A 26,644-nucleotide genomic window follows, 5' to 3' on the forward strand; every position below is an offset into this window, starting at 1 on the left:
ACTAAGATATTGCAGAGCTGTGTCGAGCTCTGACATTTATTGATTAGATTAAAACTCATTATCCATCGCATTTTTGAATACGGAATAAAGTGTTCTATTTATTATTCAAATTTGTTGTTTTAACGCACATTGTTACACATACATACAGACAGACACCCTTTTGTCGAGCTCACAATTTCCATCGTTTTTCTACACACTATTTAATACATTCATTATTATATATCTTTAGTTAAATATATATATTTGTCTTGAACTTAGCCGCTAAACTAAAGATGTAGGCAATGGGGTTGATTTTTGCTTTGTTTTCATCATCGTTAAATAGGCCAAAAAACACTTAATTAATTAATTATTATATATTGTATTGAACATGCTCGCTTGTTTAGATCTCGTTCTTCTTGTTCTGATTAGTCTTTTGAAAGCTTTTTTTGCGCGCGAAAGGAATATACAAAATGGATTTGAAACAACTATATATAACTTTCTTAGCAAATCTTGTTAGCCTCGCCTCAGTATCAAGTTTGTATAATCTCAAATACAAAATACATCGAAAAAGTGGTGTTCGGGTGTGGGTTTATCAATATTTCGTTATATATCAGTAGTTGAAAGTGTGGTTGCTTAGCGATTCTTCAATATTAAGATTGGTTTTGTAGATTTCGTTTGAATTTAATTATTTGTAAATGCATTTAAGTAACGTGTTTTCAATTACAAACATTTCTTCGTTTCTCCTTGCTATCGTTCAGGTTGCTGAAAATTCCTTTACATTATAAATATACCATTTCATAGCTATATGTATGTATTTATATGTAAATATGCAATTTATTTATCGAGTTTGCTTTGTGGCTGTAGTTGCACTTTAACATTTCCTTACTTAAATGATTTCTGACTAGACTAGTGCATTAATTAGAATTGGATCGCTTTTAGAATTCATTAATTATTTGTGTAAGCAATGACCGTATAATAACAAGATGAGCAACACCATACGATATTTTTTTCCGCCTGAATAGTTAGCACTTTAGAGACAGTATCAACAATGTTGTTTTAGATCTGTTCCCACAAATATTTATATTATGTTTGGTACGGTCTCAGCTTTTAGCTAGCAATATTCAAATGTTTAGGCGTTATGCATTTTGTTATTACAAGATCTTTGGTTTAAGTATTGCTAGTGCTTGGGATCAATTGTTTAATTTGTTTGTCTTTAAGGAGAGCCTTTCTAGTGTGTTCTTGTTCCTGATGTAAATCCTTCTTGCGATCCTAGAGAGAGTAGAGCAGTTAGCGTCTAGAAGTACGTAAGCGAAGGCTACAACATCCATAGACTTCACTAATACTTGATATTTTCTTACTCTAATATTTAATGCTCGCTCACTGCTTAGGACAAACTTCGACCACTTATTTGTGTGCGCTTTACAATTTGTTAATATTATCTCAGAGGGTGAATAATATGGGAATCTTGAATATATATTGCACGCTTACAACGAGCTCTCCTCTCGTTTTGATTATTTCGGTTGCATTAGTAAATTTGATCGGTGTTCATTTGCTTACGTTTTTTGCATTTATGTATATGCCTATGTTTTTTGGTATACAAATACTTTTTAAAGGGACAAAAATGGTTCCGGAAAACGGGTTTTGTGTGTACTTTCGGCTTATGATCAAATTGATCGAGTTAAGTGTAAGAAATACGCAGAAATGTACAGAGTAATTACAAGTAATACATGCATTGTAAGTATGTACGTATGTATGTGACGGGCAGCCGTCACTCCTGTGACTGCCCAACTATCCGTCCCATATCCGATATCGGTCAGCAATGACGCTTCTGTCTTGGTTGTGTGGGTATAATCCACCTTTTGCGAATATGTAACTCTTAAGCAGCAGATCAGCGGGGAAATAAAACGAGGAAGGGGCTTGGGAAGAAGCTAAAGCGGCTGTCCTTGTTGTTAAACATGCGCGATGGGCATCTGAAGCGTCTTCGCATCCCGATAAGACTTATCCTACACATACTGATGATCTCCGCCACCCATTCCGTCTGGGCAGTCCACGCTCAGCAGCGGCTCCTTCTCGATGGTTTGATGCGTCTGGGCATCGTAGTCGTAGTAGTTCATCCAGTCCACCCGACGGGGCTGTACCAATCCGAAGCAACTGCACTCGAGAAAGTCCACTAAGTTCTGGAAGGGACCTCGCGTGAACGGGCTGTGGCCTCCTTTGGCCTGGAAGTGACGATATCGTCCACGATTCATGCGCTCGTTGGTGGTCATGCCCAAGCAAATCACTTGATAGGTCTGACAGATGGTTAGCAGGATCACCCAGGACATGTGCAACAGGGCGTTGCCCATTACCCAACCTACCCATGCGTCACAGTTGCCAATGGCCCGCATTGCACCGAGGAAATCTGTAATAATTCATAATTACATGAAATTTCACCGTAAAAATTCTCGCAATAAACTCACCATCGAATCCCACATTGCACTGATTTACATAGTACTTGGAGCCACCGTAAAGCATCCAGGCGCACATGATCAACAGCATCCAGAGGAAGCCCATGAAGTAGCTGTGATTTTTCAGGCCGATGCAATTGCCCACCCAGGGGCAGTGGTGGTCGAACCTCGCAACACAACGATCGCACACGGAACAATGCTTTGAGCGAATGGGCCGGCGCACCAGGCAGCCGGAGCAGAAGGAAGCAGGCTCAAAACCAATACCACCCCTTTCAGACAACTCAATGATGGTCTAAAGGAAAAGCAGGAATAATATTAGTAACTCACAATTGCGAGACCCTTGGGAATGCTCACCTTGAAGCGCTGCTCCCTGGTGGGTCGGATGATGCCCGGATCTCCCTTCCACGATTTGAGAAAGCACACCCACAGAGCCAGCGAGGAGATCAGGAAGAGAACAGTGGCCGTAAACGAGACTGCATCATTGATGTACATCAGCCAGGTGACATAGAACCAGGCCTTGGTAGCTAGATAAACGCTCAACGGGAGCAGGGCCATCAGGTGCTCATCGAAGAGGGCCTTGCCAATCGAATGGAATATGGCGTATAGAACGCCAAGCAGGAAAAACTTGATGATGTACAGTGTGTTCACGGTGAAAATGATCCCCGCTAAATAGAAGGCGGTAAAGGGGCAGGCCACCATCGACCACCATCTCAGGCGTTTGTCATGGCGCAGCTTTGATACTAGCGAGCGCCGCTGTAGCGATGTCAGCGCCGCCTCTTTCACTCGATCCATGACCTTGGCTCCTATCCAAATCGCCCCCGTTTGGGACTCCAGCATGGAGAGAGGCGTTTCGCCTCGCAGATTGGGCACATCCAGCGAGGCCTTTGACTTGAGCACCAGTGTGGAAATGGCCGTGGCATTCCTAGCCAAGATAGCCCAATGCAGGGCCGTGTTTCCATGCGTATAATCAACCATGGCGGGATTTGCTCCGAGAGTTAACAGCAAGCGCACAGGATCCAGAGCACATACCTGAAATGGTCAGAGATAAGTTTAGTAATCTTATATTTGTAGGGTTGCTGATAAGCTATAACCCACCTTCCATGCCGCCCACATAAGAGCAGTCATTCCACCGCGGTCCTGCAGATCCGGATCCACGCCCTTCGCTATAAAGTAGGCCACCAGCGCGGTGTGCGCAAACTGAGCGGCGATGTGTATGCAGGAGCAGCCTTCGGCATCCCTGATCCTCGGATCGGCTCCGGCAGCCATCAGCAGGACGACAGCGCCCAGATGCCCCTGCCGGGTGGCCCAGTGCAGTGGAGTGGCATTCAGCTCACCGCCAACGGCGTCGACAGTGGCGCCCTTCTCCAGGAAGTACCGGATGATGTCCCGGCGATTATTAATCGCCGCCCAGTGGAGAAGCGTGACCGTTTCACTATCCGGCTGATTGACATCCCACCCGGACTCGACCAGCTCGCGGACACGGGCAATGGCGCCATACTGTGTGGCCTTAACAATGTCGAAGCCACTATAATCGGGCTCCACAGGCGCTGTGGGGGGCTGTTGGGCGATCAGCGCCGACTGCCGCTCGTTATCCGGCTGCTGGCTAGCTCCTGGGACACAGGAGCCCGTAGTGGCCGCTTGACAGGCGCTCTGGTACATTGCGCTGGCTTCTGGTAACGCTCTTCCGAATGTGATTCACTGCGGCGCTGCGCTCGTAACATCAACCATCCATCCCCCTCCTTCCAGCGAAAGAGTGAGAGGGGTGGGGTGAGCGGAGAGAGAGAGGTGAGTGGAGAGCGGAGAACGGTGAGCGGGAGAGACACCCCCACCAGGCACTGGTCAGGCGATTCACAGGTTTATCATTTTCCCACTCCCCCTTCGGCTGCGACTCTGCTGGCTTCCTTTTTTTTCCTGTTCCACTTTTTTTCGGCAGGAGCGGGTGTGGTGTATCTGCGCGGCTGTTGTGTTATCAGTTTAATGCGTTTTACGTGCGAATTTTGGAGGACACTAAAAGCAATTTTTTGGTGGTACAAGCTGAGCGAGCTGCCAACTCGGTTCAAGTGTGCTGGAACTGCCAGCTGGGGTAAATTTCGTGTTAAGCGAGCAGCAGCTGGTGGTTGCGTATTTTCCAACACTAATGCGGGTGGGAGTTGTTATCGGAAACCGCTCTGCTATTCTAGCCACAATTCAGAGCTGAAACATTCTAAATCTTGGCTTGAAACTGAATATTCTATTATTAATCTATGGGAGAAAAAAAAAGATTGATTTCAGGACCGGGAGAATATAAAAAATCCAAAAGATGCATCGATAACGGCATTATCGATACTCCATCGATGTTTTCTTCCAGCTCTATTTCGCGCCTTATTTTTTAGCATTCTCACATTTAATTTTTTATTTACTGTTACAATTAAAAATAGCCTTTAACTATGGACGCCAAGCGCAAGTTTAATGGCGGCTCCAATGGTCAGGCCAAGAAATTCAGGTGGGCATTGGGTAAATGGGACAGAAACGCAATTTAAGCTTTTGCACTGCAGGAACCCCGATGAAGACGAGGAAATGGACTTCGAGGCAGAGCTGGCCGCCTTTGAGAACTCGGAGGAGCTGGACCAGACTTTGTTGGTGGGCGACGGACCCGAGAACCAGCAGACAAGCGAACGTTGGTCCCGACCGGCGCCGCCAAAACTAGATCCAGCCCGGGACAACCTGCAGTTCCAACAGCTCGATGTGGAGAACTATCTGGGGCAGCCGTTGCCAGGGATGCCGGGAGCGCAACTGGGACCCGTGCCCGTGGTCCGTATGTTCGGCGTCACCATGGAGGGTAACTCGGTGTGCTGCCATGTGCACGGATTCTGCCCTTACTTCTACATAGAGGCGCCCAAGCAGTTCGAAGAGCGTCACTGCGAAAAGTTTCAGAAAGCGCTGGATCAGAAGGTTATAGCCGATATACGCAACAACAAGGATAATGTCCAGGAGGCAGTCCTCATGGTCGAGCTGGTAGAGAAGTTGAATATACATGGCTACAATGGAGACAAGAAGCAGAAATACATCAAAATCTCAGTGACACTGCCACGTTTCGTCGCCGCCGCATCGCGTCTGCTCAAGAAGGAGGTGATAATGGCGGAAATTGACTTCCAGGACTGTCGTGCTTTCGAGAACAACATCGATTTCGACATCCGCTTCATGGTAGACACGGGTGTGGTGGGCTGCAACTGGATAGAGCTGCCCATGGGACACTGGCGAATGAGGAGCGGCCACAGCAAGCCACTGCCGGAGTCACGCTGCCAGATCGAGGTGGATGTGGCTTTTGACCGGTTCATCTCTCACGAGCCCGAGGGCGAGTGGTCCAAGGTTGCGCCCTTCCGCATCCTCTCCTTTGATATCGAGTGCGCCGGTCGCAAAGGCATATTTCCGGAGGCCAAAATGGATCCCGTCATTCAGATTGCCAACATGGTGATCCGGCAGGGCGAGCGTGAGCCCTTCATCAGGAATGTGTTCACACTTAACGAGTGTGCACCCATTATTGGCAGCCAGGTGCTGTGCCACGACAAGGAGACCCAGCTGCTGGACAAGTGGTCGGCTTTCGTGCGGGAGGTGGATCCGGACATTCTCACGGGCTACAATATAAACAACTTCGACATTCCCTACCTGATCAATCGGGCGGCGCACCTGAAGGTGAAGAACTTCGAGTATTTAGGCAGGATCAAGAACATTCGGTCGGTTATCAAGGAGCAGGTGCTGCAGTCCAAGCAAATGGGTCGCCGTGAGAACCAGTACGTGAACTTTGAGGGCCGCGTTCCATTCGATCTCCTGTTTGTCCTGCTGCGCGACTACAAACTCCGCTCGTACACCCTCAACGCGGTGAGCTACCACTTCCTGCAGGAGCAGAAAGAGGACGTGCACCACAGCATCATCACGGATCTGCAGAACGGAGACGAGCAGACGCGCCGCCGCTTGGCCATGTACTGCCTGAAGGATGCATACTTGCCGCTGAGGCTGCTCGAGAAGCTGATGGCCATTGTGAACTACATGGAAATGGCCAGGGTGACGGGTGTGCCGCTGGAGTCGCTCCTCACCCGTGGCCAGCAGATCAAGGTCCTCAGTCAGTTGTTGCGCAAGGCCAAGACAAAGGGCTTTATTATGCCCTCGTACACATCGCAGGGATCGGATGAGCAGTACGAGGGAGCCACTGTAATTGAACCGAAAAGGGGCTACTATGCAGATCCCATTTCCACGTTGGATTTCGCCTCTCTATACCCGAGTATCATGATGGCCCACAATCTTTGCTATACCACATTGGTCCTGGGTGGAACCCGGGAGAAGTTAAGGCAGCAGGAGGACCTACAGGACGATCAGGTGGAGTGCACGCCGGCCAACAATTACTTTGTGAAATCCGAAGTGCGTCGAGGACTGCTGCCTGAGATTCTGGAGTCCCTTCTGGCCGCAAGAAAGCGCGCCAAAAACGACCTAAAGGTGGAAACGGATCCGTTCAAAAGGAAGGTTCTGGATGGCAGGCAACTGGCCCTGAAGATCTCGGCCAATTCCGTTTACGGCTTCACCGGGGCCCAGGTTGGCAAACTGCCTTGCCTGGAGATCTCCGGCAGCGTAACTGCCTATGGGCGCACCATGATAGAAATGACCAAAAACGAGGTGGAGACGCACTATACCCAGGCCAATGGCTACGAAAACAACGCGGTGGTCATCTACGGCGACACGGACTCTGTGATGGTTAACTTTGGAGTTAAGACCTTGGAACGCAGTATGGAGCTGGGCAGAGAGGCAGCGGAGCTGGTGAGCTCCAAGTTCGTGCACCCCATCAAGCTGGAATTCGAGAAGGTCTACTATCCCTATCTTCTGATCAACAAGAAACGCTACGCTGGCTTATACTTCACCCGGCCGGAGACCTACGACAAAATGGACTGCAAGGGCATCGAAACTGTGAGGCGAGACAATTCGCCGCTGGTGGCCAACCTGATGAACTCCTGCCTGCAAAAACTGCTCATCGAAAGAGATCCCGATGGCGCCGTGGCCTATGCCAAGCAGGTGATAGCCGATCTCCTCTGCAACCGTATTGATATCTCCCATCTGGTCATCACCAAGGAGTTGGCCAAGACAGATTATGCTGCCAAGCAGGCGCATGTGGAACTAGCCGCTAAGATGAAGAAACGGGATCCGGGCACAGCGCCCAAACTCGGCGATCGCGTTCCCTACGTTATCTGTGCGGCAGCCAAGAATACTCCGGCCTACGCCAAGGCAGAAGATCCCCTGTACGTACTGGAGAATAGTGTGCCCATTGATGCCACATACTATCTGGAACAGCAGCTGGCCAAGCCGTTGTTGAGGATTTTTGAACCAATTTTGGGAGAGAAGGCAGAGTCTATATTGCTTAAGGGAGAGCACACGCGGACCCGTACTGTGGTCACCTCCAAGGTGGGCGGACTGGCCGGCTTTATGACCAAGAAAACCTCCTGTCTGGGCTGCAAGTCCCTGATGCCCAAGGGCTACGAGCAGGCCTGTCTGTGTCCGCACTGCGAACCCCGGATGAGCGAGCTTTACCAAAAGGAGGTGGGCGCCAAGCGGGAGCTGGAAGAGACCTTCTCTCGCCTCTGGACAGAATGTCAGCGCTGCCAGGAGTCCCTGCATGAGGAGGTTATCTGCTCAAATCGAGATTGCCCCATTTTCTATATGCGGCAAAAGGTTCGCATGGATCTGGACGCGCAGGAGAAGCGAGTGCAGCGATTCGGCCTGGCCGAGTGGTGATTGAATGCATGGATTTACTGAATTGTTTAATCCTATAATTTAATAATTATATTACTAGAAGTTATTACAAAGTTTTCTTTTTCGGTTTGTGGATGTTTTTTTTTGCGCAATTTATGCAATTTGAAAAAAGCTGTAGAAGATGTTTCCTAGTTGCTGGCGACGCTTTGGACACACACTCATTTTTACACATGGGATGGGTACTGTGGTGGGGCTGGGGACTGGCTAAGGGATTATTTGCGACTCTGCAGGGTGTTGGAGAGCCAGTCCATGGCTTGGTCGAGTCCCTCGCCCTTGGTGGCCGACGTTTTGAATATCTGAAATGTGCGATTTTTAAGGTTTTCCAGCCCTAACGCATGATGCACTTCAGCGACGGTCATGCAGCCGTCCATGTCCTGCTTGTTGGCCAACACAACAAGTATCGCCCCAGCCAGTTCCTCCTCGCGCAGCATATAGAGCAGTTCATCCTTGGAGATGCCGATACGGTCTCTATCCGCAGAGTCCACCACGTATATGATGGCGTCTGTGTTGCTATAGTAGCAACGCCAGTAGGGTCTGTAAAGTTATATTATAGTAATTAAATAAATAAGGAACTAAGAATGCTACCAGATGGCCGCAGATAACAGGATGTAGATTACGTTTCCGTATCCCTTATCTCCTGCCAGCACTCACCTAATACTTGTCTGTCCGCCCAGGTCCCACACCTGAAACTTGAGGTTCTTGTATGTAACCTGCTCCACGTTGAAGCCAATGGTGGGTATCGTGGTGACCACCTCGCCCACCTGCAGTCTATAGAGGATTGTGGTCTTGCCGGCACCGTCCAGGCCCAGGATCAAGATGCGCATCTCCCGGGAGCCGAGCAATCCGCGAAAGTAGCTGAGCACCCCACCTGCAGCAAAAACAACAACAAGAGGGGGAACGTACGATTTTTATGACCAGACATCGTCACCGGCGGGTGTCATCGGACCCCGGGTCTCGCCGTTTTCCGATTCCACGGCATCGCTTACCCATGATTCCGGCTGAACGTTGTCTGTCTGTTGGCGCTGCCTCTAAATGCCTGAGTTTAACCTAATTAATTGTATTTGCGACTACAATTAATACAAAAACGAAACAATCTTGTTTTCACTTTTTTTGTACAGGGAATGGTTTCGGATTTGCCATTCACAGGCCGCGTGAACATGACGTGTCAGAGCGTACGTTCAGCAGACAAATTTTTCACCTTTTAGAAAAATATTAAGTAACATAAACAGATTACTTAAAAAATTATGATTATCTCAAAATGTGTATTATTGAATGTGTTTAATTTTGTCAAGTTATAAAAATATTTACTGTGACCTAAGCTGAACGCGCCCATTTTTATTGCCGGTTGGCAGGGTTGTCACCCTTGCGTGACTTTTGTTATAGAGACGTCCGCCATTAGAGTTTTGCTGTCGCGTCGCTCGGAAAAAGTGTGGAAAACCCTCTTCAAACAGTGCTAATAGGTAAAACTTTTGCACAAAAATAAATAAATTCGGTTGTTTACAGCGTGCGCGATACGTAGAATGTGAACTTTGACTTCTGGGCATCGTTTTTAGTGTTTATTTTGGTGTTTGCACCGGACTGCGCAAAAAAGTGTGCCGTAAACGCATAAAACGAACAGGGCTGCGATTACATATCGTGGCTGCAGATTCTATATTGTTGATAAATATCAAGCGCTGACATCGTTTTTGTTTACAGACAACGCTGGCCCAGTTGGTCGCTGATTAACGTACGCAGGAGCCCTTGGATAAGAAGCAATAATGGCCTCGCCCTCCCCGGCGAACAGTCCCATGCCACCGCCACAGGCGCCCAGTCCGATGGCCCCGCCATCCCAGAGTCCCGCCCCCTCGCCGCACAGCCCGTATCCACAGCACCAGCAACCCGGACCGCCGCAAGGACCACCGCCCGGCGCCCCGCCACACATGCAAGGACCCCCGCCACCCGGCCATCCCGGAGCCTACGGCCATCCAATGCAACATGGGCCACCTGGACAGGGCCCACCGCCTGGCCACCATATGCCTCCTCATCACCAGGGTTTGAGTATGTGTTGATACCGCCTCTACGGCCCCCTTATCCTCACGTAATCATCCGTAGTTTTCTCAAAAGGTCCGCACATGGGAATGCAGATGCCGCCGACGGGACCACCGAATATGTCATCAATTGGTTACCAAACGCACGGAATGCCGCCCAATGTAAGTAAACAGGAGATGTGGGGGATCTTTATCGCCTTGGTCCGCTTTAAGAAGATGGATTTTATGCTGTTTATGTTTAGAATATGTCCCAAAACAATTATAATGGTCTATATGACACCCCTTTGATCGCATGGATAGTGCTACCGATCAGGCGTATTGTAAGGGACATCAGAACTCAGAGACACTTAGAGCTAGAGTTACCAAATGTAGGAGACTAATAGACATTTAAAAATTTCGCTCTTTTACCAAATTTCACTACAGTTCCCATAATAAGCATGGGAGTTATTAAACAATAAAGTAGATGGTCCGATCTAGATGTTGCCAATAACATGTTTGGGTGTTGCTCAACATGTACCTAGCAACAAATGCCTAGAAATATTTTCTTGTGCATTTAGCCATTTAAAATGCATGTTTTCAATTCCCTTGCTGGGAATGTACAAGTATTTATTAACGATTTATTAGGCAGCGCTTGTGGCTTAAAGTATAGTTTTTCTAAATGTTTTTCCAAAGTCTAAATCGAGAGCAGTTGTGTTTAATTGCTTTCCCGCCACTTTTTTATCTGCCGGCAATCAATGCTGGAAGATCATGAAAAGCTCTGAATGGGAAAGCTCTTCACTATTGCCAAACGACTGTGCAGCTGGGTTCAAGCTTTTAATTTAGATCTTTTTTTTCGCAAACGATTTTGAGTGTGTCTCATGCTTAATTTACTTGGGCACTGGCTTGCCCCCCACCGAATCCTCCCGAGCTGCTTTGCGCAACAGCTCCTCGATCTCTTTGCGCAACTTCTCTGTTCCGGCACAAATCAGATCTGGCTTCATTATGTCAAAGGGTCCACCAAAGGGAGCCGTGACCACGCCGCCTGCCTCCTTAACGAGCAGGGAGCCGGCAGCACAGTCCCAGGGATACATATCCTCGATGTAGAAGGCATCCAAATTGCCAGCGGCCACCATGCACAGCTCATCGACCACACAGGAATAGGCCAATAGTCTGGAAATAAGAATATTTGTCATTATAAATTCACAGCTTTGCATTTTAAACATTTCATCACAGATATGTACATAATGATTTGATAAGAAATTACTTGAAGTCACTCAGAAATGTTCATCAGCTGTTCTATATATATTTACACTTCCAATTAAAATGGATCTTTATTTTGTATGTGTGGCGAGAGCTTTGTCTGATTAATTGATTTGTATTCAACAATTGAATTTAATTGTGGAATTCATAACGATAAAGTATTGCAATTCGAATTGTATTCTCATCTTAATTAAATCGAAAGTGTTCGCTTGTAAAGTGGAGCATTTAATAACTTACCTCCTGGCATTCAATCCCACGTGATAGATCCGTTTAATATGGTCGTTAGCCACCGAATGGACGTGCAGAAGGGATACTTCGTAGGCCACATTGGCATTCTTGATGCTGTCGCAGCTGCTCACATGGATAGCCTTGCCATTGCAAAAGGCGCCCTGTCCCAGCTTGGTAGTGAATAGCTTCTTTTGCACGGGATTATTGATCACACCCAGCACAATCTGTTTGTTGATGGACAGACCAATGGAAACGCAAACGTGCGGGATCTGCTTGATGAAGTTCGAAGTGCCATCGATGGGATCTATGATCCAGGTGGGCGCATCCGTTAGCTCACCGGATACATTGTTGTTCTTGGCCGTGGCCTCCTCGCCAATGAACTTGTGCTCCGGATACGTAGCCAGTATCTTCTCCATGAGAAAATCCTCGATTTTGTTGTCGTAGTCGGTGACCACGTCATAAAAGTCGCCTTTGATGGACACGTTTTTACTGGCCATCTCATAGCCCTCCAAGAGAATCTCCCCCGCCTGGACGGCCAGCGGGTGAATGAAGCTATACAGCTCCTCGATCAGTGCTTGAGACATGATGATTGTTCTCTATATGCTTCCAGGCTCCAAATGACGCGTTGCTGCTCAGCTCGCAGTGCCAACTAATCAGAGAGATTGTTCGCGCCCAGCTGGAAGTATCTCTCGTGCTCTGCTCGAGCTTTGGTTTCGGTCTGGTTAGGTTACATTCGTTCTCTGATTGTTTTGCCTGCTTCTTTGAGATTTTATGTACTAAAAATTGGCATCTCGCCTGGCTGCATGCATGTCTCTGTTTCTGTTGCTTTATCTCAATTTGTTTGATGTACACAAATAGACAGAGACGCTTTTTATCTCTCCCCAGACAGTCAAATAGTCGTAAAACCAGTTTTTATCAGCATTTTATTTTTCTCAATGCTCTCAAGTAGCTTTGGATAAATTATATATATTTGGGACTGCAAGTCATTATTGTAAGAGAGGCCTTTTAAGATTGATATTATTGTTTAAACCCTTCAATCAATTGGTTATTTCCATTCCCTGGCAATCTTTTGAATCATTTTACAATAGGCTTTATTTGATGACCTTTGAAAGGGTTTCTTCACTTCATAAACTAACGCTCTAAACCTCGCAATCTTATTAAAATTTAATACATATAGTTATATATTTGAATCTCACCGCCACTTTTCTGACCTTGAAGTTAATAGAGAAACTTAACGTGATGTATCACAAATGTCTTTAGATTTCAGATCTTTGTTGCTAAAGAATAGCCTAGTTCATGTTGCTTTGTATATATATCTTATAAATTTCAAATTTTTTAATCATTCAAATGTATAACCCTTAATCGCATCAGCTTCCTCTATTAATTGAATCACATTTTTGGCCAATTCTTCGGAGCAAGTGCACACGCAATCGGGTTTCATCACGTCGAATCTTCCACCGCTGGTATGGTAAACAAATCCACCGGCTTCTCTGAGAATTAGGGCACCGCCGGCCAGATCCCAAGGTTTTAGATTCTCCACATGATAGGCATCGCAACGGCCAGAGGCTATATAGCATAACGTAAGCGCTGCACATCCAAAGCTCCGAGTGCTGATACCGAAGCAACACAGTGTGTTTATTATATGCGAATAATCAGAGATTTGATAGAGATCTTCTTAGGAGATCACTCACCCAGTGGCATTCGAGGCCAGCTTGTACAGACGCTTCACATTGCTGTCGCGTGCCTTGTCCACCACGATTAGGGAGATCTCGTAGCCCACCACAGCTTGGTTTATCTGAAACATAGAAATTTTATATGCCTTTTCATATTATTTCCTTTTAAGTTGTACTTTAAGCGTTTATTTCTAGAAATGTCTGAAAGAAAGTCAAATTGTTTCCCAAGGGAAAGTGTTCAATTTCTCTTCCCTGAAGAGATAGCTTTTCCTGTGTTTTCGTATTTGAGACTAATCAAAAGTAGTGCTTATCAGTTTCGAGATATTCCTAGAGCTACCTAATAATAATTTCATCACTAATATCAGCCACACTTACCGTTGTTACGTCGGACGACGTCCTGATGGGTTGGCCATTTAGAAAAGCTCCATGACCTTGCCAAGCGGAATACAACTCGTTTGCTGCCGGATTATAGACAATGCCAACGACTAGCTCCTTGTTGATAGCCAATCCCACAGAAATGCAGCAATGGGGAATCCGCCGGACATAGTTATTAGTGCCATCGATGGGATCTATGATCCAGGTGGGGGCATCGGTTAGTTCGGGTTGCGATTTGGCATTGGCCAAAGCTTCTTCGCCAATTATCTGCGATTCTGGAAAGGCCTTGAGCAGACCCTCGGAAAGTGTTGCTTCAATTTGCTTGTCGTACACAGTGACCAAATCGTAGAAAGCCGACTTGACTTCATAGTCAGCTTTTGGCTTCTGGAAACCCTCCAGGAAGAGGGGACCACACTTTCGGACCAATTCCACGGATACCTCGTGGTATTCCCGCAATTTTTCCTCACTAATTATGTTACTCATGGCTCGATAATCAACCGATCTATAGCGGAACAGCTGTGGAATGATTTTGGCAAAGCTTTATTTTTCGCACAGAGCTTTTTCCAGAGCAGGAGAGAGTTGCTATTCGCAGAATTAATTTGCTTTATTTACTTTTATTTACAGAAATATACTCATAACTTTAATCTCTTGTAGTTTACAGCTGATTTACAAGAGATAAATTTAGATACTGACTTCTATACGCTTTGGCTAGTTAGTTTGTTTTTATCCTCACTTGAACGTATACTCTGTAATCTGGTTGGCCTCTTCGATAAGGCTAATCACATTCTTGGCCAACTCCGGAGTTGAGGCGCACACGCAATCCGGTTTCATCACATCGAATTTGGAGCCATTGGTGTGGCAAATAGTGCCACCAGCTTCGGTCAGAATAATGGCTCCAGCTGCTATATCCCAGGGTTTCAAATCCTCGACATGGTAGACATCGCACTGCCCGGTGGCCACATAGCAAAGGGTCAGGGCAGCACTTCCAAAGCAACGGGTTCCCGTGGCATTCGAGGCCAACTTGTACAGGCGCTTGATATTCTTGTCCCTTACTGCAGCAGCATGGATGAGAGAGATTTCATAGGCAATCACCGCTTGGTTGATCTGGAAAGGGAGAGCGGAAAAAAAGCTTTTTTATTTTGCGGCAATGCTAATGAATGAGACTCTCAGAGAAATGGAAAAATTAGGGAATGGATTGAATACACAGAACCAAAATATTGCGAATACTTGAATATCTAAATTGACTTTTTTTTTAAAATGATATCTTGTCTTACAAATTCTTAAATTTAAAACTTACTTATTGTTACTTCTTTCTATTCGTTAACAACTCATTTTAATGAATAGAATAAAACTTAATTACAACTGCAGATCACATAACAAGAAATATTACTTTTTTTTGGCTCAGTGTTACTTTAAAAAGATGTATTCATAAAGAGCCATTCCTTTGACAAAGCAAAGCATATTTGTTGTCTAAATATTTGTTTAAAAAATTGCTATCTTTGAAATTTGTATTATCTTTACTGTCTCCTGTCAAGACTTTATCTTTTTCTTCACAATATTGAAGCTGTCTATGTTGAACTCTTGCTGTTTTTTTTTCTGTGCACCTATAAACCCGAGTGCATGCTAAATTACACACTCACAGTTATTTGTTGAATTTCGGTTATCTTGTTTGTTGCTACTTTCATGCCGTTCCCAAATTACTTATATAAGCTTTCTCGCTCTCTCTTACCGTCGTCGCCTTGGAGGTTTGAATGGGCTGGCCATTTAGGTAGGCTCCATGTCCCTTGTACGCGGAGAACAGCTCATTCGCCGGCGGATTGTAGATAATGCCCACCACCAGTTCCTTGTTGACGGCCAAGCCCACGGAGATGCAACAGTGTGGGATGTGATGGATGAAGTTGGTGGTGCCGTCGATGGGATCTATGATCCAGGTGGGAGCATCCGTTAGCTCCGCCTGGCGTTTCGATGCCGCCGATTCCTCCTCACCAATGATCAGGGAGTCGGGAAAAGCGGCCACCAGTCCTTCTGTGAGAATGTCCTCGATTTGCTTGTCATACACAGTGACCAGGTCGTAAAAGTCCTTCTTCACCTCGTAGTCATTCTTTGCCTTGTGGTAGCCCTCCAGCATGAGGGGTCCGCATTTGAGGACCAGCTTCATGGCCACATCGTAGTATTCCTTGAGCTTGGACTCGCTGACCGGGGAACTCATTGTTCTTTCTGCTGATTGCCAAGCACTCGACTGACCAACTAAACTATATAGAGGCGGAATCAGCTGTGGATTGGAGGCGATACAGAGAGCAGAGCTTTCCTCCAAAGCTTTTTCCCATGCAATAAATCTGTTAGAACTTTGCACTTCTCTCGGAGAGCGGCTATAGAGTTGCTTAACGGGTTGTTATTGTTCCGTGACTTTGTGGGTGTGGGTCTAACACAGTGGGAGCCAGAAGAATAGCACTAATCGAAAATTAAAGCAAGTTTTTACATAAGTGCCATTTAATCTACCAAAAGAATCAAAAGTAAAAAAAGTAAAGTTTTTTTCGAACTATAAATTAATTAAAACTTTGTAAAGTAAAGTTTTAAATTGTTAACATAGTTATCTATTTATGAGAATATCTGGATGTTGTTTCAAATAAGTTCAGATTTTAAATAGTTCATATTTTAATGTAGTTTATATTATTTTGAGTGCTACTGTACACGCTTATCGCTGGGATTATGATAGTGTACAGATTTGAGTGTTCCATATGCTGTAAGGTCTATGAATATTGTGTGTAAATTTGACTCATAATAATTAGTAAAAGATTTCTATAATAAACAGAGTATTTACTCCTGTTCAACTTTACATTATCAAATTGGGTTTTCGATTATTTTTCTCAAAATCTGGTTGCTACATAGAAAGCTAATATGAATTTACAGTAGGGTTTAAAAGTATATATCATATGTTTAATTAACTCTTCATGATGACTTGCATATTAGATCTATTCTTGTTTAAACTCAGTTTTATGGTGATCTTCAGGTTTTATTATTATTATTCTCTTTTTGTAAAAAAAAAGCTGTTCTTATTACTCTGCACCGACATGCGCCTGCTGATCAGCCTTCCGTATAAGTTGCTCTATCTCCGCTCTTAATGTCTCTGTTCCGGCACAGATGAGATCCGGCTTCATTATATCAAAGGGACCACCATAGGGATGAGTGACCACGCCGCCGGCCTCCTTGATGAGCAGATAGCCTGCGGCACAGTCCCAAGGATACATGTCCTCGATGTGAAAGGCGTCTAGGTTGCCAGCGGCCACCATGCAGAGTGAATCCACCACAGCCGAGTAGGCAAGGAGCCTGAAACAAATGCAGATTTATCGAAATGCAATGAATATAGTGGGATTTTGAACCAACCTCCTGGCCTGTGATCCCACATGGTAGATTCTCTTGATGTGCTTGTTGCGAATTTTTGGAGCGTGCAGAAGGCAAACCTCATACGCAACATTGGCATCATTGAGATGCTCACAGTTGCTCACCCGAATCGGCTTTCCATTGCAGAAGGCACCCTGTCCCAGTTTAGCCGTGTAGAGCTTGTTCTGGGCAGGATTATTAACCACACCCAGAACGATTTGTTTGTTAATGGACAAACCAATTGAAACAGACACGTGCGGGATCTGTTTGATGAAGTTCGAGGTACCGTCGATGGGATCTATGATCCACGTGGGTGCATCTGTCAGTTCGTTGGTCACATTGTTGTGATTCTTGTGGGTATCCTCCTCGCCGATAAACTTGTGATCCGGATAGCTAGCCAGTATCTTCTCCATGAGAAACTCCTCGATCTGGTTGTCATAGGCAGTGACCACATTGTAGAATTCTCCGCACTTGAGTGAGACAGCCTTGCCGGCATTTTCATAGCCCTCGAGGAGGATCTCTCCCGCTCTTACTGCCAGCGGATGGATGAAGTCATATAGCTCCTCGATTTGTTGTGAATTGCTGACTGCCATTGCTCTCTCAATCTCGCTTATCGGTGCTATCTTTACTGATGTGTTATTGCGTTATTTTTTCCGGCTCCTCCGACTTTGTCTCCAGTGAATCTATCACTGAGAGTACTGTCGGAGCTGGAACGGGTTTTTTCCAGCACAGTTGTTAACTTGGTTCACTGACTAAGATACATTAACTGCTGCTGTTCGGGGCTGCTGCGAGCTTTTTTTAATTTATTTGCACTTGACTGCTTTTAATAACAATGGAGGCGGGTGCAGTAAGTTTATCATAATATTCATATTTATTAGAAATAATATTACTCTTTGGGATTTGCTAAATTTGCTTAAATAAATTAAAGAATAAAGTATTCTAATTAATATCATAAAAAAAAAATCAGAAAACCAATTAGGAAATATCGTGCCTTTAGGATTAGGTATTTATTTTATTTCTGCGCTTTGCTGACGTGAGGGATCCATCTCTGCTATTATTCTTTATACCAAACTAAAAGAATTCTCACAAAAGATACATTTTATTAGTTTCCATTCCCATTTTCACACTACGTTCGCCCTTTTCTTTCCAGGCTGCCACACAGCCCTGCATAGTGTCACCTGGAGGGCCACCCGGCGGTCCACCGCCGCCAGAGCGCTCCAGCCAAGAGAATTTGCATGCCCTGCAACGGGCCATTGATTCTATGGAGGAGAAGGGCCTGCAGGAGGATCCACGGTACTCCCAGCTGCTGGCTATGCGAGCCACATCCAAGCACCAGCACCTCAATGGCAACCAGGTTAACCTGTTGCGCACACAGATCACTGCCTATCGGCTCCTGGCGAGAAACAAGCCCATTTCCATGCAGATGCAGCAGGCGCTGCAGGCTGCTCAGCAACAGCCACCGCCAGGACCACCTATTGGGCCACCTGGAACACCAGGAGGACCGCCGCCGCCTGGTGGACAACATGCGGGTCAGCCGCCTGTGCAGCCTCAGCAGCAGCAGCAACAGCAACCACCGCCGTCAGCGGGCACGCCACCTCAATGCTCCACGCCTCCGGCAAGCAATCCCTATGGGCCACCAGTTCCTGGAGGCCAGAAGATGCAGGTGGCTCCTCCGCCACCGCATATGCAGCAGGGCCAGCCCCTGCCGCCACAACCTCCTCAGATTGGTGGTCCGCCGCCCGGTCAACAGCAACCTCCGCCGCAGCAGCAGCAGCAGCCGCCACAAGTTCAGCAACCGCCACCGGAGCAACTGCAGCACCAACACCTGCCTAACGGCGGCAAGCCACTGAGCATGGGGCCCGCAGGAGGTCAGCCTCTTATACCACCCTCACCCATGCAGCCCCAAGTGCGCGGAGCTCAGCCGCCGGGAATGCCACCTGGGAGTCAGGTGCCTCAGCCGGGAGGAGGTCCGCCGCGACAAGTGCCGCCCGCTGGCATGCCGATGCCCAAACCCAATCGAATTACCACAGTGGCCAAGCCAGTGGGCCTGGATCCCATCACGCTGCTGCAGGAGCGCGAGAACCGGATAGCTGCCAGGATATCGCTGCGCATGCAGGAGCTGCAGCGTCTGCCGGCCACCATGTCCGAGGATCTGCGTCTGCAGGCGGCCATTGAGTTGCGGGCCCTGCGTGTCCTGAATTTCCAGCGGCAGCTGCGCATGGAGTTTGTGCAGTGTACGAGAAGGGACACCACATTGGAGACGGCGCTCAATATCAAGTTTTACAAGAGGACCAAGCGGCAGGGTCTGAGGGAGGCGCGTGCCACGGAAAAGCTGGAGAAGCAACAGAAACTAGAGGCGGAGCGGAAGCGCAGGCAGAAGCATCTGGAGTTCCTGGCCGCCGTGCTCCAGCACGGCAAGGATCTGAGAGAGTTCCACAGGAACAACAAGGCCCAGCTGGCCAGGATGAACAAGGCGGTGATGAACTACCATGCGAACGCGGAGCGCGAACAGAAGAAGGAGCAGGAGCGCATCGAAAAGGAACGAATGCGTCGCTTGATGGCCGAGGACGAGGAGGGCTACCGCAAGCTGATCGATCAGAAAAAGGACAAGCGCCTGGCCTTCCTGCTATCGCAGACGGACGAGTACATCAGCAACCTCACTCAGATGGTGAAGCAGCACAAGGACGACCAGATGAAGAAGAAGGAGGAGGAGGGCAAGCGGCTGCAGCTGTTCAAGAAGGAACTGCTGATGAGCGGCGAATATGTTGGTATCGACGAGGGCAGCATCATGGCCGATATGCGGGTCCATGTGGTGGAGCAGTGCAGCGGCAAGAAGCTTACCGGCGACGATGCTCCCATGCTGAAGCACTTGCACCGTTGGCTAAGCATGCATCCCGGCTGGGATTGGATCGACGACGAGGATGATGGCACCTGCGGCGGCAACAATGAAGATCATAAGCCCAAGGTGGAGGAGCAACCAATGGCCACGGAAGACGTTACCGACAAGGCAGCGATGCCGACAGGCACCGACGAGGAGGCCATTCCATCCGATGTCATTACCAAGGCCAAGGTGGAGGATGATGAGTACAAGACAGAAGAGCAAACCTACTACAGCATCGCTCACACCATTCACGAGAAGGTGACGGAGCAGGCCAGCATCATGGTGAACGGCCAGCTGAAGGAGTACCAGCTTAAGGGATTGGAGTGGCTGGTGTCGCTCTACAATAATAATCTGAACGGCATTTTGGCCGACGAAATGGGTCTGGGCAAGACGATTCAGACCATTTCGCTGGTCACCTACCTGATGGATCGCAAGAAGGTGATGGGTCCGTACTTGATCATTGTCCCCCTCTCCACGCTGCCCAATTGGGTGCTGGAGTTCGAGAAATGGGCGCCCGCAGTAGGCGTGGTGAGCTACAAGGGCAGCCCCCAGGGCAGGCGGTTGCTGCAGAACCAGATGCGAGCCACCAAGTTTAACGTGCTACTCACCACTTACGAGTACGTGATTAAGGACAAGGCTGTGCTGGCCAAGATCCAGTGGAAGTACATGATCATCGACGAGGGCCATCGCATGAAGAATCACCACTGCAAGCTCACCCAGGTGCTAAACACCCACTACATTGCTCCCTATCGGCTGCTGCTAACGGGCACACCGCTACAAAACAAGCTGCCCGAGCTGTGGGCGCTCCTTAATTTCCTGCTGCCCTCGATCTTCAAGTCATGCTCTACGTTCGAGCAGTGGTTCAACGCTCCATTCGCCACCACCGGCGAGAAGGTCGAGCTAAATGAGGAGGAGACAATCCTTATCATTCGACGTCTGCACAAGGTGTTGCGTCCCTTCTTGCTGCGTCGCCTGAAGAAGGAAGTGGAGCACCAGCTGCCCGACAAGGTCGAGTACATCATCAAGTGTGACATGTCCGCCCTACAGCGTGTGCTCTACAAGCACATGCAGAGCAAGGGCGTCCTGCTGACCGACGGCTCCGAGAAGGGCAAGCATGGCAAGGGTGGTGCCAAGGCCCTCATGAACACCATCGTCCAGCTGCGCAAGCTGTGCAATCATCCGTTCATGTTCCAGCACATTGAGGAAAAGTACTGCGACCACACTGGTGGCCATGGTGTGGTGTCCGGTAAGTTACACTCGATTAATCAGTTTTGTATGGTTTGAGCAGAGTATAAATTGGCAGCCAACACTTTTTATAGGTTATTTAAGATCTGCGTTAACTGCTATAGGCGTCCCTTGGTTTTATTTTTAACTGATTAGATTCATTCAATCTTATGTTTGCATTGCAGGACCCGATTTGTACCGCGTGTCTGGTAAATTCGAGCTGCTCGACCGAATTTTGCCCAAACTGAAGGCCACCAACCATCGCGTACTGCTCTTCTGTCAGATGACGCAGTGCATGACCATTATCGAGGACTATCTGGGCTGGCGGCAGTTTGGATATCTGAGACTGGATGGCACCACCAAGGCCGAGGATCGTGGCGAGCTCCTACGGAAGTTTAATGCCAAGGGCTCTGACTATTTTGTCTTTCTGCTCTCTACACGCGCCGGTGGCTTGGGTCTTAACCTGCAGACCGCCGATACTGTGGTAATCTTTGACTCCGATTGGAATCCGCATCAGGATCTGCAGGCCCAGGATCGTGCGCATCGTATCGGACAGCGCAACGAAGTGCGCGTTCTTCGGCTGATGACAGTTAACTCCGTGGAGGAGCGCATTTTGGCTGCTGCCAGGTACAAGCTGAACATGGACGAGAAGGTTATCCAGGCCGGTATGTTCGATCAGAAGTCGACGGGCAGCGAGCGACAGCAGTTCCTTCAAACCATCCTGCATCAGGACGACAACGAAGAGGAGGAGGAGAATGAGGTGCCCGACGACGAGATGATCAACATGATGATTGCTCGAAGCGAGGAGGAAATCGAGATATTTAAGCGCATGGACACAGAGCGCAAGAAGGAAGACGAGGAGATCCATCCGGGCAGAGAGCGACTGATTGACGAGTCGGAGCTGCCCGATTGGTTGACCAAGGACGACGACGAGGTGGAGCGCTTTCACTATCAGTACGATGAAGATACTATTCTGGGTAAGTTTCCCTTCATTTGGCTTTTGCTTTTATTAGATTAATATTTATTATCAATGTTATTGTAGGTCGCGGCTCCCGACAGCGTAAGGAGGTGGACTACACGGACAGCTTGACCGAAAAGGAGTGGCTGAAGGCCATCGATGATGGCGCCGAATTCGACGAAGAAGAGGAGGAAGATGATTCAAAGCGGGGCAAGCGACGCAAGCGAAAGAATCGCAAGGAGGAGTCCGATGACGATTCGTTGATCTTGAAGCGACGCCGACGCCAGAATCTGGACAAGCGTTCCAAGAAACAAATGAACAAGATCATGAGCGCTGTGATCAAGTACACGCAAGATGGACGCACCCTGTCCGAGCCGTTCATGAAGCTGCCCTCGCGCCAACGGCTACCCGACTATTATGAGATCATTAAGCGTCCGGTGGATATTAAGAAAATTCTGCAGCGCATCGAGGACTGCAAGTACGCCGATCTCAATGAGTTGGAAAAGGACTTTATGCAGCTGTGCCAGAATGCCCAGATCTACAACGAGGAGGCCTCGCTCATTTACCTGGACTCTATTGCCTTGCAAAAGATATTCGTGGGGGCCAGGCAGCGGGTAACCGCGGCAGCAGATGCGGCCGCAGTTGCAGCCGGTGAAAATACGGGAGAGGCGCACGGAAATGGAGGCGGCGGAGGCTCAGATAACTCGGACAACGAGGATGACGGCGATGGGGGAGATGACGGTTCCGACGATGAGGAGATCGCCACCACCTCTGCGGCGGCTGTTAAAATGAAGCTGAAACTCAACAAGTCGTTGGCCAGTGCCCCCGCCACGCCCACGCAGTCCTCGTCATCAAATGTGGGCAGTAGTGGGGCGGCAACCACATCCAAGAAGCAGACGCGACGCAAGCGGTCGCAGAAGAAGTACACCATCTCAGACGATGACGATGATGATATGGACTAGCTACCGCTGGGCGTGATCTTCAAACGCGCCGTCTCATCGGATATTGATGGCGGCCTGGGCAATTGATTTTTAGTTAGTTTAAGTTTAACCATTACTCTCTGGGAAGATGCTTACCGAAATGCTAATACCATAAGCATTTCACTAATCATCTTCCACCCCTCTATCCAGCTATCGCTATCCATCTATTCATCTGTCTTAGTAATAGGTTCCCCCTTAGGTTTCCCTTTTTGAATGATTTATAAACACAACCATGTTTTCTCCCATTTACTCTATTAATTGTATTTAAAATTAAATGCTTTTAAAAATAAATGCATATACTAAACTTACAAATAACGTGAATGTCAGTTGGAGAGAAGAGCTGGCCCGCAAGAACTAATTAATCAGTATATCCATCCTGAAACTGAGAGCCTTTATGGAATATATGGAATATAATATGGAATAGGAAGAGTGATCAAAGATATAAAGATCTGCCATTGTCAAGCTTAAAACTAGTAGGAAAGTAAACAATTTCTGTGATTTTTCAATGATTTCTGATGGTACTAAGATAAAGCACCTACAAGGCTTTAAAGTCTTGGAACACAGTCGCCAGCCAAGTAGATCGTAAGATTTCCATGAATCCTGGTACTTTCCGCACTTCAGCAAGCATGTGTGGCTGCTTAGCAGCCACTTGGAAGGATCTTAGTAGCAGCGTATCATCCAAGGACATGCTATTGACTAGTCGTATCGCTGACCTATAATTCGTAGAACTAACCATGGGATATACGTTTATATCAGCGTTTGTAGGCACATTCGTGTAGGCTACCCCCAATGGACTCCGGTTCAGATAGAATGCTAAATGGCCACGTGACCGATCCAAGTAAATACCAATCAGGCAGCCCTGTCCAAACTCCTGACCATAGATTGACTTTTTCCCGCCGTGCTGAACTCTTCCGGAGTAGGAGTAACCCCAGGAGTCGTTATTCCCACCTAGAGCAGAGGTATATTTTGAACTGAATTGCTCCAGATCGACCTTATCCGTACCGATGCCAACCATCTAGAGATAGAGAAATATAAATCAGAATTCTTATCTATTGGATTAGGTCGCGTGCGACTCGCGAACTCACAACGTCTGTTCCGACCAGTGGCGTCATAATAAGCATCTCCCAGCAATGTACCATCGCGGCTTTTAATGGCGTTGTTCCTCTTACAATAGCTGTGCCCTTGCTGCCTCTCGGATGGAAGATTATGTCCCTATTATCGATCACTAAGGCATCCATATTCTCCACAACGCACCAATTCCAGTGACTTACAGTGCCTGCAGCATCTTCACCACAGCGACAGCTTACCAAGTCGGATGTGCGTCCTCTGTAATGGGCGACCTCGATGGAGCTGGGAAACCGACAGTTGCAAAATCTGGCAGTCATTAGGTGCTGCTTATCGGATTATTTATAAATTTAGCTTTGTGTCTCAATAAACTGGCAATCACGGCGATCTTTTGATGACTGACTCGAAGTAGCTATGGGTCCCGGACCCCTCTGCATACCGCAGGTTCTAATAATGAGGCCGATCAACAAACAAATACAAATAAAATCATAGATAAAGCCACCAATCAAACTTAAAAAAAATACATTTTAATAGTTATTCTCTAATTAAATGCATACCTAACATGTGTAACATATATACTCCTATTTAGATTCTAAAGAAGGTAGTGAAAGTACTCGTCGCACATCTCATGGACCGAGGAAGCGTGTTCCTCGTCTCCGCTGTCGCTGCGTCGCAACGCGATCTTGTGGGCATTGGCGTACAAGTCGTCTTCATCTATGCTTGCTTCGTCGGATTCTATAAATGGAAGTCTTTGAATAAGTAACGGCTAAAAAGAGTGTGCTTCAAGTATAAACTCACCTCGGTACTTTTGCTTTCGACCCAGCCTTAACTTGGAACTAGACAAGACAGCCTCGTCACCCAAATCCAATTCGTTGTCGTGCGAACTCCGGGAGTAGCGAACAGGCGGGGCTAAGAACCAGTAGGATTGCAGAATGCTCTTAAGTCCCGGCATCTGCTGCAGTTCAGCGAGCTTGTTCGGCTGCTTGGACAGAGCTTGGAAAGCGCGCAGCTGAAGCGTCACTGGCTGGGACGTGCAGTTTATCAGTCTTATCACAGACTTCGCCGCCGTGGAGCAGACCATTGGATATAAGAGAACATCTGGATCCGTGGGCACATTCGTGTAAGCCACACCCAATGCCCTCCGGTTCAGGTAGAACTCCAAGTGACCACGCGTCCGATCCAAATATACACCAATCAGGCAGCCCTGGGAAAACTTCTGGCCGTAGGGCAGCTGCTCCCCGCAGTGCTGGACCTTGCCGGAATACGAAAAGCCCCAGGACTGGGCATTAGTGCCAAGGGCCGAGACAAAGTGGAACTTGAACTGCCCTAGATTAACGCTCTCAGTGCCGATGCCGAACATCTAGAAGAGGAGATATAGGGAAGCAGATTGTTAAGAAAACACTGTTTGCATTGAACTTTTGCAGGCTTATCAGCTAGCTAGTTGGGCTGTCTGGGAAGATTTCCTCCTCCTCCTCCTGCTTTAGCAGCGTCGCTTATCTTATCGCCGCATTGTAATCTGTAATCCGTACAATGAAGCGAACAATTAAGTCGTTTCCAATGGAATCGAGCACACCAGATGCCCCACAGCACTGTTGTTCCACTTTCAGGTGCGACTTTGCCTGACATTCATCTCGGTGATCAGCCATCCATCCATCCATCCCAACTAGTTGCCAAGCTACTGCATTTCCCGGGGTGATAACCCGATCCACGCACTCACCACATCTGTGCCGGCTAGAGCAGTGATGACGCGCATTTCCCAGAAGTGCACCATGCCTGGCTTCAGTGCCCGTTCCCCTCGCACAATCGCCGTTCCTTGACTGTAGGTTGGGTGGAAAATAATGTCCCTATCCGTCACTATTGCATCCGAGTCCTCTGATGTCTGCCACTTCCAGGGACTAACATTACCCGGCACATCCTCGCCGCAGCGGCACCTGACCAGATCCGGTATGTGGCCCTTGTGGCTGGTGACCTCGATGGAATTGGGGAAGGGGCAGTCGCAGAAGCCGGGATTGTAGGCGTCCTGGTGCGGGGGCGTCAACATATCGATGCTGCAGCTGCTCTTGTTGTTCTCCGATTCCGATGAGGTTGATCGCTTCTGACGGCCGCGTGCAATGATCTGTAACCGTCGACGGTGGCGAATGCGTCCAGTTAAACCAGATCCACCATATATAAGCTTCAGGGAGCGTGTCAACCGAACAAAAAACAAAAAAAAACAAACGATGCGCTGTAAACAGACGCCGGCGTCGCTGCCGGCGTTGAAACCTGCAGCATACGTCCACCGCACAAGAAAATACCAAACTACATTGTTTTGGTATTTATGCTTGAAATACCGTTAATATGTTTAATTTATGAATTCGCTTGTTTTTTTTTAAATTAATTATTCTTTAATTATATCTTGATTTAGTTTCAATT

General features: G+C 47.6%; 10 protein-coding genes across 14 annotated transcripts; 2 read left to right on the forward strand and 8 right to left on the reverse strand.

The window, feature by feature from the left end:
• Window positions 1-70: 70 nt before the first annotated feature.
• Hip14 (palmitoyltransferase Hip14) lies at window positions 71-4,549 on the reverse strand. Its single transcript, XM_020960077.2, has 4 exons — window positions 3,522-4,549; window positions 2,781-3,455; window positions 2,439-2,718; window positions 71-2,380 (listed from the first exon to the last, which is right to left on the reverse strand). The coding sequence occupies exons 1-4, from the start codon at window positions 4,083-4,085 to the stop codon at window positions 1,983-1,985; spliced, it is 1,917 nt and encodes a 638-aa protein (XP_020815736.2). The 5' UTR covers window positions 4,086-4,549; the 3' UTR covers window positions 71-1,982.
• Window positions 4,550-4,701: 152 nt separating this feature from the next.
• PolD1 (DNA polymerase delta 1, catalytic subunit) lies at window positions 4,702-8,247 on the forward strand. The gene is made up of 2 exons (XM_020960075.2): window positions 4,702-4,908; window positions 4,961-8,247. The coding sequence occupies exons 1-2, from the start codon at window positions 4,853-4,855 to the stop codon at window positions 8,181-8,183; spliced, it is 3,279 nt and encodes a 1,092-aa protein (XP_020815734.2). The 5' UTR covers window positions 4,702-4,852; the 3' UTR covers window positions 8,184-8,247.
• Arl1 (ADP ribosylation factor-like 1) lies at window positions 8,197-9,859 on the reverse strand. Of its 2 annotated transcripts, XM_086833719.1 has the most exons (4): window positions 9,510-9,859; window positions 9,188-9,399; window positions 8,853-9,069; window positions 8,197-8,735 (listed from the first exon to the last, which is right to left on the reverse strand). In XM_086833719.1, the coding sequence occupies exons 2-4, from the start codon at window positions 9,189-9,191 to the stop codon at window positions 8,414-8,416; spliced, it is 543 nt and encodes a 180-aa protein (XP_086689845.1). In that variant the 5' UTR covers window positions 9,192-9,399; window positions 9,510-9,859; the 3' UTR covers window positions 8,197-8,413. The 2 variants fall into 2 exon arrangements, with proteins under 2 accessions (XP_086689845.1, XP_020815741.1); XM_020960082.2 differs by lacking the exon at window positions 9,510-9,859 and having other exon boundaries at window positions 9,188-9,490.
• brm (ATP-dependent helicase brm) lies at window positions 9,526-23,479 on the forward strand. Of its 3 annotated transcripts, none has more exons than XM_020960073.2 (6): window positions 9,526-9,661; window positions 9,897-10,238; window positions 10,293-10,390; window positions 18,275-21,251; window positions 21,415-22,206; window positions 22,272-23,479. In XM_020960073.2, the coding sequence occupies exons 2-6, from the start codon at window positions 9,959-9,961 to the stop codon at window positions 23,147-23,149; spliced, it is 5,025 nt and encodes a 1,674-aa protein (XP_020815732.1). In that variant the 5' UTR covers window positions 9,526-9,661; window positions 9,897-9,958; the 3' UTR covers window positions 23,150-23,479. The 3 variants fall into 3 exon arrangements, with proteins under 3 accessions (XP_020815732.1, XP_020815733.1, XP_086689843.1); XM_020960074.2 differs by having other exon boundaries at window positions 10,305-10,390; XM_086833717.1 differs by lacking the exons at window positions 9,526-9,661; window positions 9,897-10,238; window positions 10,293-10,390 and adding an exon at window positions 17,801-17,971.
• LOC110189861 (uncharacterized) lies at window positions 10,802-12,541 on the reverse strand. The gene is made up of 2 exons (XM_020960080.2): window positions 11,705-12,541; window positions 10,802-11,377 (listed from the first exon to the last, which is right to left on the reverse strand). The coding sequence occupies exons 1-2, from the start codon at window positions 12,277-12,279 to the stop codon at window positions 11,095-11,097; spliced, it is 858 nt and encodes a 285-aa protein (XP_020815739.2). The 5' UTR covers window positions 12,280-12,541; the 3' UTR covers window positions 10,802-11,094.
• LOC110189860 (uncharacterized) lies at window positions 12,602-14,352 on the reverse strand. The gene is made up of 3 exons (XM_020960079.2): window positions 13,744-14,352; window positions 13,387-13,490; window positions 12,602-13,305 (listed from the first exon to the last, which is right to left on the reverse strand). Exons 1-3 carry the CDS (start codon window positions 14,224-14,226, stop codon window positions 13,035-13,037), a joined length of 858 nt encoding a protein of 285 aa, XP_020815738.2. The 5' UTR covers window positions 14,227-14,352; the 3' UTR covers window positions 12,602-13,034.
• LOC110189862 (uncharacterized) lies at window positions 14,329-16,260 on the reverse strand. The gene is made up of 2 exons (XM_020960081.2): window positions 15,473-16,260; window positions 14,329-14,847 (listed from the first exon to the last, which is right to left on the reverse strand). The coding sequence occupies exons 1-2, from the start codon at window positions 15,950-15,952 to the stop codon at window positions 14,473-14,475; spliced, it is 855 nt and encodes a 284-aa protein (XP_020815740.2). The 5' UTR covers window positions 15,953-16,260; the 3' UTR covers window positions 14,329-14,472.
• On the reverse strand, window positions 16,736-17,924 carry LOC110189859 (inositol monophosphatase 1). Its single transcript, XM_020960078.2, has 2 exons — window positions 17,128-17,924; window positions 16,736-17,070 (listed from the first exon to the last, which is right to left on the reverse strand). Exons 1-2 carry the CDS (start codon window positions 17,715-17,717, stop codon window positions 16,800-16,802), a joined length of 861 nt encoding a protein of 286 aa, XP_020815737.1. The 5' UTR covers window positions 17,718-17,924; the 3' UTR covers window positions 16,736-16,799.
• On the reverse strand, window positions 23,403-24,632 carry LOC110190062 (SPRY domain-containing SOCS box protein 3-like). The gene is made up of 2 exons (XM_020960367.2): window positions 24,253-24,632; window positions 23,403-24,182 (listed from the first exon to the last, which is right to left on the reverse strand). Exons 1-2 carry the CDS (start codon window positions 24,550-24,552, stop codon window positions 23,703-23,705), a joined length of 780 nt encoding a protein of 259 aa, XP_020816026.2. The 5' UTR covers window positions 24,553-24,632; the 3' UTR covers window positions 23,403-23,702.
• On the reverse strand, window positions 24,444-26,531 carry LOC110190149 (SPRY domain-containing SOCS box protein 3). Of its 2 annotated transcripts, XM_086833718.1 has the most exons (4): window positions 25,950-26,531; window positions 25,031-25,592; window positions 24,790-24,967; window positions 24,444-24,679 (listed from the first exon to the last, which is right to left on the reverse strand). In XM_086833718.1, the coding sequence occupies exons 1-3, from the start codon at window positions 26,271-26,273 to the stop codon at window positions 24,825-24,827; spliced, it is 1,029 nt and encodes a 342-aa protein (XP_086689844.1). In that variant the 5' UTR covers window positions 26,274-26,531; the 3' UTR covers window positions 24,444-24,679; window positions 24,790-24,824. The 2 variants fall into 2 exon arrangements, with proteins under 2 accessions (XP_086689844.1, XP_020816137.2); XM_020960478.2 differs by lacking the exon at window positions 24,444-24,679 and having other exon boundaries at window positions 24,738-24,967; window positions 25,950-26,518.
• Between the last annotated feature and the right edge of the window lie 113 nt (window positions 26,532-26,644).

This window comes from Drosophila serrata, unplaced genomic scaffold (genome assembly GCF_035046125.1).
Source record: "Drosophila serrata isolate PLE 108 unplaced genomic scaffold, ASM3504612v1 contig_272, whole genome shotgun sequence".
NCBI lineage: Eukaryota > Metazoa > Arthropoda > Insecta > Diptera > Drosophilidae > Drosophila > Drosophila serrata.

Bases quoted from the DNA above. Each gene is read 5' to 3' on its own strand.
- Arl1 (XM_086833719.1), bottom strand. The intron at 8,736-8,852 runs GTGAGTGCTGGC...ATAACTTTACAG, and splicing joins GGCGGACAGACAAGTATTAG to ACCCTACTGGCGTTGCTACT.
- LOC110190062 (XM_020960367.2), bottom strand. From the start codon at position 24,552: ATGACTGCCAGATTTTGCAACTGTCGGTTTCCCAGCTCCATCGAGGTC. The intron at 24,183-24,252 runs GTGAGTTCGCGA...CTCTATCTCTAG, and splicing joins CACTGGTCGGAACAGACGTT to ATGGTTGGCATCGGTACGGA.
- LOC110189859 (XM_020960078.2), bottom strand. From the start codon at position 17,717: ATGGCAGTCAGCAATTCACAACAAATCGAGGAGCTATATGACTTCATC. The intron at 17,071-17,127 runs GTTGGTTCAAAA...CATTTGTTTCAG, and splicing joins GTGGGATCACAGGCCAGGAG to GCTCCTTGCCTACTCGGCTG.
- LOC110189860 (XM_020960079.2), bottom strand. From the start codon at position 14,226: ATGAGTAACATAATTAGTGAGGAAAAATTGCGGGAATACCACGAGGTA. The intron at 13,491-13,743 runs GTAAGTGTGGCT...TCTATGTTTCAG, and splicing joins CGTCGTCCGACGTAACAACG to ATAAACCAAGCTGTGGTGGG. The intron at 13,306-13,386 runs GTGAGTGATCTC...CTTCGGTATCAG, and splicing joins CTGGCCTCGAATGCCACTGG to CACTCGGAGCTTTGGATGTG.
- brm (XM_020960073.2), top strand. From the start codon at position 9,959: ATGGCCTCGCCCTCCCCGGCGAACAGTCCCATGCCACCGCCACAGGCG. The intron at 10,391-18,274 runs GTAAGTAAACAG...TTTTCTTTCCAG, and splicing joins CGCACGGAATGCCGCCCAAT to GCTGCCACACAGCCCTGCAT. The intron at 21,252-21,414 runs GTAAGTTACACT...TTTGCATTGCAG, and splicing joins TGGCCATGGTGTGGTGTCCG to GACCCGATTTGTACCGCGTG.
- Hip14 (XM_020960077.2), bottom strand. From the start codon at position 4,085: ATGTACCAGAGCGCCTGTCAAGCGGCCACTACGGGCTCCTGTGTCCCA. The intron at 2,719-2,780 runs GTGAGCATTCCC...CTTTTCCTTTAG, and splicing joins CCAGGGAGCAGCGCTTCAAG to ACCATCATTGAGTTGTCTGA. The intron at 2,381-2,438 runs GTGAGTTTATTG...GAATTATTACAG, and splicing joins GTGCAATGTGGGATTCGATG to ATTTCCTCGGTGCAATGCGG.
- LOC110189861 (XM_020960080.2), bottom strand. From the start codon at position 12,279: ATGTCTCAAGCACTGATCGAGGAGCTGTATAGCTTCATTCACCCGCTG. The intron at 11,378-11,704 runs GTAAGTTATTAA...TCTTATTTCCAG, and splicing joins GTGGGATTGAATGCCAGGAG to ACTATTGGCCTATTCCTGTG.
- LOC110189862 (XM_020960081.2), bottom strand. From the start codon at position 15,952: ATGAGTTCCCCGGTCAGCGAGTCCAAGCTCAAGGAATACTACGATGTG. The intron at 14,848-15,472 runs GTAAGAGAGAGC...CTCCCTTTCCAG, and splicing joins AAACCTCCAAGGCGACGACG to ATCAACCAAGCGGTGATTGC.
- LOC110190149 (XM_086833718.1), bottom strand. From the start codon at position 26,273: ATGTTGACGCCCCCGCACCAGGACGCCTACAATCCCGGCTTCTGCGAC. The intron at 25,593-25,949 runs GTGAGTGCGTGG...CTCCTCTTCTAG, and splicing joins CTCTAGCCGGCACAGATGTG to ATGTTCGGCATCGGCACTGA. The intron at 24,968-25,030 runs GTGAGTTTATAC...TTCCATTTATAG, and splicing joins TCGAAAGCAAAAGTACCGAG to AATCCGACGAAGCAAGCATA.
- PolD1 (XM_020960075.2), top strand. From the start codon at position 4,853: ATGGACGCCAAGCGCAAGTTTAATGGCGGCTCCAATGGTCAGGCCAAG. The intron at 4,909-4,960 runs GTGGGCATTGGG...TTTGCACTGCAG, and splicing joins GGTCAGGCCAAGAAATTCAG to GAACCCCGATGAAGACGAGG.